General features: G+C 36.5%; 1 protein-coding gene across 2 annotated transcripts; it reads right to left on the reverse strand.

The window, feature by feature from the left end:
* Positions 1–941: 941 nt before the first annotated feature.
* Positions 942–6,483, reverse strand: LOC132636087 (ABC transporter C family member 2-like). Of its 2 annotated transcripts, XM_060352762.1 has the most exons (8): positions 6,454–6,483; positions 4,392–5,072; positions 3,767–3,823; positions 3,315–3,491; positions 2,731–2,796; positions 2,104–2,178; positions 1,744–1,878; positions 942–1,259 (listed from the first exon to the last, which is right to left on the reverse strand). In XM_060352762.1, exons 5-8 carry the CDS (start codon positions 2,791–2,793, stop codon positions 1,113–1,115), a joined length of 420 nt encoding a protein of 139 aa, XP_060208745.1. In that variant the 5' UTR covers positions 2,794–2,796; positions 3,315–3,491; positions 3,767–3,823; positions 4,392–5,072; positions 6,454–6,483; the 3' UTR covers positions 942–1,112. The 2 variants fall into 2 exon arrangements, with proteins under 2 accessions (XP_060208745.1, XP_060208744.1); XM_060352761.1 differs by lacking the exons at positions 3,315–3,491; positions 6,454–6,483 and having other exon boundaries at positions 4,392–4,481; positions 4,555–5,046.
* Between the last annotated feature and the right edge of the window lie 891 nt (positions 6,484–7,374).

Raw genomic sequence — 7,374 nt, forward strand, 5'->3', positions numbered from 1 at the left:
CAAGATAAATCCTCCCCCAACTTAAAATGTTGCATTGTCCTCAATGTAACTATATGATTAAAGCAAAAGTTAGGAGACTCCCTGAAAAATGGTGTCCTTGAGCTAGAGCATACGGGTGAGGAAGTTGTTCCGTGCCTCCTTGAGATGCAATTGGTGTTAAACAAGTACTCCCTCCCACTACTAAAAAAGAGGATTTTCCGACAAAAACAAATGGCAATTTCCGACCTCATGAGGTCAGTTTTGGGCAAAAAACGACCTCAAAACCGACCTCAAAATCAGGTCAGAAAATAGTGGGTCGGAATTATTACCGACCTCATGAGGTCGCAAAAAACCGACCTCATGAGGTCAGAAATGTTTTTTTAGCCGGGTATTAATTAAATAAAATACCGACCTCATTAGGTCGGTAAATTATATTAATAATATAATGATATGAGTTTACCGACCTCCTGAGGTTGGTAATTTATATGAATATATGATATATTGTTTTAGATTTCCGTCGTCGTGAAATTGATATTTTATAATTTTTTCAAAATATTTGCAGAAACCCGATCTTATGAGGTGATAATTTGTAATTTTTTGGAAATTTTTTCAGAAACCGACCTCATGAGCTCGGTAATTTGCAATTTCTATAGATAATTTTGCAGAAAATCGACCTCATGAGGTCGGTAATTTGCAATTTCTGAGAATATTTTGCATAAAACCAACCTCATGAGGTCGGTAATTTGCAATTTCTGGGAATATTATGCATAAAACTGACCTCATGAGGTCGGTAATTTGCAATTTCTTGGAAAATTTTGTAGAAAACCGACCACATGAGGTCGGTATTCTGCAAAAAAATTGGTAGGATCCAGCTGCTATTCCAGCCGCCCCCTGTCAAGATGAAACAATTTTATATTCAACTAAAACCAGCTCAAATAGCTGCCAACAATTCACCAAAGTACTGAAAAACATAAAACATTAAGCTACTTCAACAAACACATATATTACAACCAACAATACGACAAATTCAATTCGAAACTACTTCAAAGTTGAATCAAAACGTCATTCAAACATTCCAAAGAGACATTAAGCTACTTCAACATTTGCAAATATCTACACAACATTAAACTACTTCACAACCTTTGCAAACATCCACAAAACATTAAACTAGTGTGACCACCAACACTCTGAAGCCACCTTTCCTCCATTTGTTCTTCTGTCAGTTGTGTGTCGGGTGGCTGAGTACGAAGAAACTCCGCCTTTGAATGTTGATATTGATTCTAAAATAAAAAGGTAAAATTAGCAACCAACTTAAATTAGGTATTCAACAGAAAAAACTATCAAATTCTGAAAAACTTTAGTTTAAATATCTTGTCTCAGATGTTTATAACAAGATTAACTAGCTAACTAGGTTATTCTGTTTGGTTAGATAGTGAAACATGAAATATGTATGAATAAATAATGAACTGAAAATTACATTTTGCTACACAAGATGTCTATACGTTTCCTTCAAGATCTTCTTTATGTGGAATCATGTATTAGACAGCTTGGAATACATCATTTTTCCAATCAAAAACACATGATGCATGTGAAACCACAGAATACAACCCACATTTTTTTTAATCTGATGTTGAGATAAAACAGTTTTGTATACAAATGCCTATGCAACTTTCAGTTGAGAAAGACTTTAAAGTTTTGTCTTTTCCAGGAAATATCTTCTAGACAAATGTTTTAAGTGAGAAGAGGAAAAGCAAAGCTCCTTACCTGTACTGGAAACATAAGAACCAACATAAGTGCACCAAGAAGTGCTGCAACCCCCAATAGCTGGTAAAGAAGAACCAAAGCAACAATAATCCGAAGAGGAGCTGACCAAATAGTATGAAGTGACTGACACATTTGCTGGAAAAATAAGAAAGGCACTAATGTCAACCCAGCAAAACAATCATATGTAGTGAAGGGGGAGCACAGAAAAGGGAAAAAGAGAAGGATGAAGAGGGTGGGTGATATATTTTGATTGTGTTACATAATCCAACAATACAAGAATTTATGTCACCTCTAGATGTAACCTAGGCCAAACACTAGAAATAAGAGAGGATGATAGAATATAGAAGGAATCTGAATTACCAAAGTAGTTCTTAGGCGAAATCCAACACGCATGACATTCTGAAAATACTGAGCTTCACAGAGAACACCAAACACCTAGAAGAGAATTTGTACTTAAATAGTGTCAGAATCACAGTTACATAGAAAAGCACCAGCCAGAAGGCGAGGGAAGAAGAAAGTTAACTAAAATTAATTTAAAGAAAAACTAATAAGATTCTAGTCACACTCTCAGTAGGTGTCAAATGAATAGGCGAAAAGAATATTAATTTTCAAAAAAGGGAAGAAATGGTAATTTTGATATATGGGTGAAAAGAACATTGTGGGTGGGGGTTCCGCTAAGAAAGGCAGTTTAGATATGTGGCCCCCAGCTATTTGCATACAATTTAGTTTAAGCCAGACCAAAAAGGCCACAAACATATGGCAGCTACATATCAATGTCTGACTATAGGTTCACCAAACACAGGGTACTAGGACCATTAAGCATGCTAGTTTGATTGATGTTTCCACTGCATAAGGTTTTATTTTTTGAGAGTGAAGTCCAGTGCAAGCAGTCTGAAGACAGTTTCTCAAATAATCAAATACACAGAGACCAGAATAGAGCATAAGTCAGTATCTTGGTGTGTCCACAGGTTGGCATAGAAGTCATACCACTCCAATAAGAATCGTGAATGCATAGACGTAGCCTATCCATGCTGGATCACCTCGTTGCATAGACTGTTGGATGGAGATACAAGGGACAGTGATCAGATGTCAGAAATTTTTAAAAGAAAAAAGAATAAGACTGAAATCAAATCAGATCATCTCCAAACATTATCATGTCAAGCATGGACATGTTTCTATTGAAAACTACCACTTATATAGGCTGATTTGCATATCATGATCACAATTATCTTTGTTAACCTGATCATGCACGTCAGAGAAATGTAAACAATGAAGGAGAAATATAACCAATTTTGGGAAGATATTAATTCATCTTGGTTCCTGGCACCAAGGATGTGTCAATGCATATCAAGTACAAACTAATTGAATTGTAATTTAAAGAGTATACAATAAGATTTTTCTTATAAGCTTATAAAATAAGATTTATCCTCAACCATAGCAAAAAAAGAAGATAACAATGATGATTACCAAAATAAAAATAACCAATTGGTAGTCTCAGGCTTCTAGAGAGTTGCTAATCCGTTCTAAACTTTTCCAATAAATTCAAAATAAAAACTAATATGGAACCACACCTCACGCAAGCCTGCTGCACGATCAGAACAAATAAGGATATCCTTATTACATCCCTACTGGCCTCCAATACATGAAGCACCAACTTAAATAATAAATTGTGCTCCTTGCATATCCTATCATCAAGATTCTGGCCTCTATCCCACTTCTTGTCATAATCACAAATTTCGTACTTACTGCTGCATTCCAAAGGCCAATACATGATAATTTTGGTGGAGACATTTTAAAAAATTTAAAGGTGCATGTATAAAAGGATTAAAGAAAGATGGAACCTAAAACTTGTTAGCAGTTATAAAACTTCATCACCAATCCACAACTACTCTTGTCATTAAAGCAAATATAAACTAAAATGATATCAGAAGATATAGGTAAACCATCTCTCTCAAGCCACTAGAGGGGTCCAGATAAAAGCCCTTACAACTATCAAGTTGCAGAATGTTTCATTGCTATTTACCTGTAAGAGTTGGTTTAGAATAAGTGGTCCAATGAACTGGGAAGCATCATAGCCAATCTACATGTTGGAAACAAACAGAAAAAAGTTACAAATATGGTATTTCAACTAAATACTCACGACGCAATAAAACAAATGCTACTTCAACATGACTTCAGCAGCCTTATAGTTCTTCCAGTAGATAGTCAACTTGAAACAAATAAGAGTTACATGTATAGATTAGGTAGCATGTATAGATTAGGTAGCATTATTTAGATTGTGAACTTGAAATACTATTGTCTAGAGTCTTATACAGTTGATTTTAATTATAATATGTGACACAGTAAGATTCATATCAGGTGTGAATATGGCCAAATTCAAGTGAAGCAATAGGTCGAACACCTGAAAAGCAGGTACACGCACGCAAAGAGCCTAAATAACTAAGATATTGAACAAGCAGCATCCACCAAAAAGCAAGCAAATAAAGATGCATCTGAATCATTTCAACAATAAGTAAACCCACCAGATTCTATAAACCAAAAATGAACTCTCCTATGCATAATAGCATTAAGAACAAATAATTTCTTTGTACTTCCTGACATAGCAAAGGATTAAATTCATGACTAAACGAAATAAAATGTATACGGACCTTCAACAGCCTCTCGAGGATTCTGGAAGGCCAGACCAATGCTCTAAAAATAATGGTTGCCTCCCTTCCTTGTCTTTTTTTTTCTTTGAGCTGTCATTCACACAAATATGACTAACCTTAGCCTAAAAAATGTATAAGACCTAACACATGAAGATGGATTTACCTAGCTGCTTCAAGAATGCTTTCTTGTATGCAACAATAAAATAATAAATCACTCAGATTTCCAAGCGAGCAAGTGACTGAGTGTCACGACCCAACCCCGTAGGCCGTGACTAGTGCCCGAGATGGGCACTCGTACATACTTACTAACCAAAATTTACTTGTATTTAACATATTAAGGACTTTCGTGCAAACTAAGCAACATATCACTTATATCGTTACTTATAACATAGTACACAAACCGATCAGATTATTGTAGATTAGAGAAATGCCAGACGTAAACCATATTAGCATATCCGGACAAAACGACCCATGACCCACATTCATGTCTACAGGCCTCTAACAAAGACAACAGAATCATATGACGGGATAGGGCCCCGCCGTACCCCTGAATAGTCACACATACATAAATATATACAACAGATGGAACTGTACCAAAAGTATGGCTCCGGATCAAGGGAGCACTTCAAACAGTAGAACGGATATCCTAGGCTGACAGATCACCATAACGAACGTCTGTACCTGCGGGCATGAAACGCAGCCCCCGAAGAAAGGGGGTCAGTACGGAATATGTACTGAGTATGTAAGGCATGAAATACAGAAAACAGAAACATAACTGAAACAATGGTACAAAAGGTAAGTACATTAGCCAAAAAACCAAGGTGCTTGTTTTCCGAACGTAGATCACGCATACTGAGGTCATATATCAGAAAAGTACAGAAAATAAGTAAACCATCCAGAGTATCAAAATACTTACTTTCCAAACACAAATCATGTGTGCCGACATCTTTTGTCATTGTATCCATATACATATAACAGATCCCGGCCCTTTAGTAAGGGTCGCGGTGAATGGAGTCATCATATATATCGACGTCCCGTCCCTTTAGTGAGGGACGCGGTGAACAAAATCATCAATGCAAGTCAAAATCATATATCATATATGCACATAACAGATCCCGGCCCTCTATTGCGGAACGCGGTGGACAGAATCATCATATGCCATCCTGGCCGCCATCCCCATATCGTCATATCATCATATACAGATGTACATATAACAGAACCCGGCCCGCAAGGGAGAGGGACGCGGTGAACAATGCAGAGGAAGACGCACGATAACAGAACCTGGCCCGGGGCGCAGTGAAATACATACTGAGGCTTGCACGAACAGAGTAGTGCGGAACCATATACACACAAATCCAGACTCGATAGATACGTACACTTACCGACATCTGAAGGTTCAGAAACAAGTTTCGGATCAATCCGACTTGGTATAAGAAAGTTATGAGCGTTTGAAGTACAGAACCTTCTACAAGCGTTTCAGAAGCTATTTTTGGGAAATCGAAGCAACAAACATATCAAGTACCTTTCAGATATCGTTATGGATCAAATCGAATAAAGTTTTTGGAACCGTATGTTCGTATCAAAATGTATCAAAGACTCGCTGGAATAATCAAACATGCTATCACTTGAAAAATCAAAACTTTAGTCATATCAATTATCTTTCGAATGACATTCGGAAACCTACAGAACTCTCTTTCCGAACGTTTCAAAGCAAATCCGAGACCTTTTTAAAAAATTAGGGTCATTGAAACTTACAGAACTCTTTTAGGGACAAAACTCTTTATGCTCATCTCGTTATTTAACCATACAATAAGTTCAACTATATCGAACGTACTCATGTCAGAAGTAAATAAGAATCATAGAAAGACTCGGAAACATATCAGGTAGATTTTCGGACAACATAAATACGCATCAAGATCATATGAAACAGCTTATGGAAACCAAGGATATTAGCCATCCTAGTGGCTCTAAGAACAGGAATTTCTTTGCAATCATACATATGCGTCATTTGTTCGTTCCATAAAGATCATGCCAAAAGAAAGAAAGGGTAAGCCTCACATACCTTGCCCGCTTCCTACGCTAATCCGAACTTAAGTCTTTGGCTTCGCAAGATCTACAACAATATTAACATATACCAAACATTAGCCATAAACACTTAGGAGTCCAATTCTAAGCCGACACTTAATCTACCGAAATTTCGGCAGCATCTCCCCTGTAAATACAACAACCCCGAGAATTCAACTCGGCCAAATTTATCAACAACCATACCAACAATCATTTCAACAATACCAACAATCAATTTAGAACATATTCTAACATTAGTAACTCGCACAACATTCAAAACGATCCAACTAAACTCTATTCCACCCGAAACTCTACAAATGCAACAAAAGCTACAACAACACATTTTGTTCTTCCAAATTCATAAACTACAACAACAATTCATACTTTAGCAACTTCATTCTCACAATTACATAAAACCATATTAAAATCGCATTATTTCCTACAGCAACCCACAACCAATTTCACTGCCGACTTGAACCATTAAACCTTCATTTGCATTATAAAGTCCACAACAACACAACTAACATATTAAATAAAATTAATTCACCTCTCTTCCACCATTCAACAACCACACGGCCACCATTCAACACACACACCCACACGGCCACACACAACACACACTATTTCCATGATTTTCATTCAATTCTACTTACTACAACATACATAAACTTTCCATAACATATAAAAGAATATGAATTCTTACCTTTCCCCTCAACTTTCCACTTGACTAGAATTTTGAACTTGCCACCAAGAGTAGCTTTCTTGCTTCAACAATTATACCACGTTAAAGAGGGTCTTTGAATTATTAGGAATACAAGAAGAATATATTCTTTTGGATCAAGATAGTTGGCTTCAAGAATTTGTTTTTTCTTTCTTTTTCTCTCTTTGGCCGAAACCCCTATCTCCTTTGCTCTCAAAT

The sequence above is a fragment of the Lycium barbarum genome, chromosome 4 (genome assembly GCF_019175385.1).
Source record: "Lycium barbarum isolate Lr01 chromosome 4, ASM1917538v2, whole genome shotgun sequence".
NCBI lineage: Eukaryota > Viridiplantae > Streptophyta > Magnoliopsida > Solanales > Solanaceae > Lycium > Lycium barbarum.

Bases quoted from the DNA above. Each gene is read 5' to 3' on its own strand.
- LOC132636087 (XM_060352762.1), bottom strand. From the start codon at position 2,793: ATGCAACGAGGTGATCCAGCATGGATAGGCTACGTCTATGCATTCACG. The intron at 2,179-2,730 runs GTATGACTTCTA...ATTCTCTTCTAG, and splicing joins TCACGATTCTTATTGGAGTG to GTGTTTGGTGTTCTCTGTGA. The intron at 1,879-2,103 runs GTAATTCAGATT...TTATTTTTCCAG, and splicing joins TTCGCCTAAGAACTACTTTG to CAAATGTGTCAGTCACTTCA.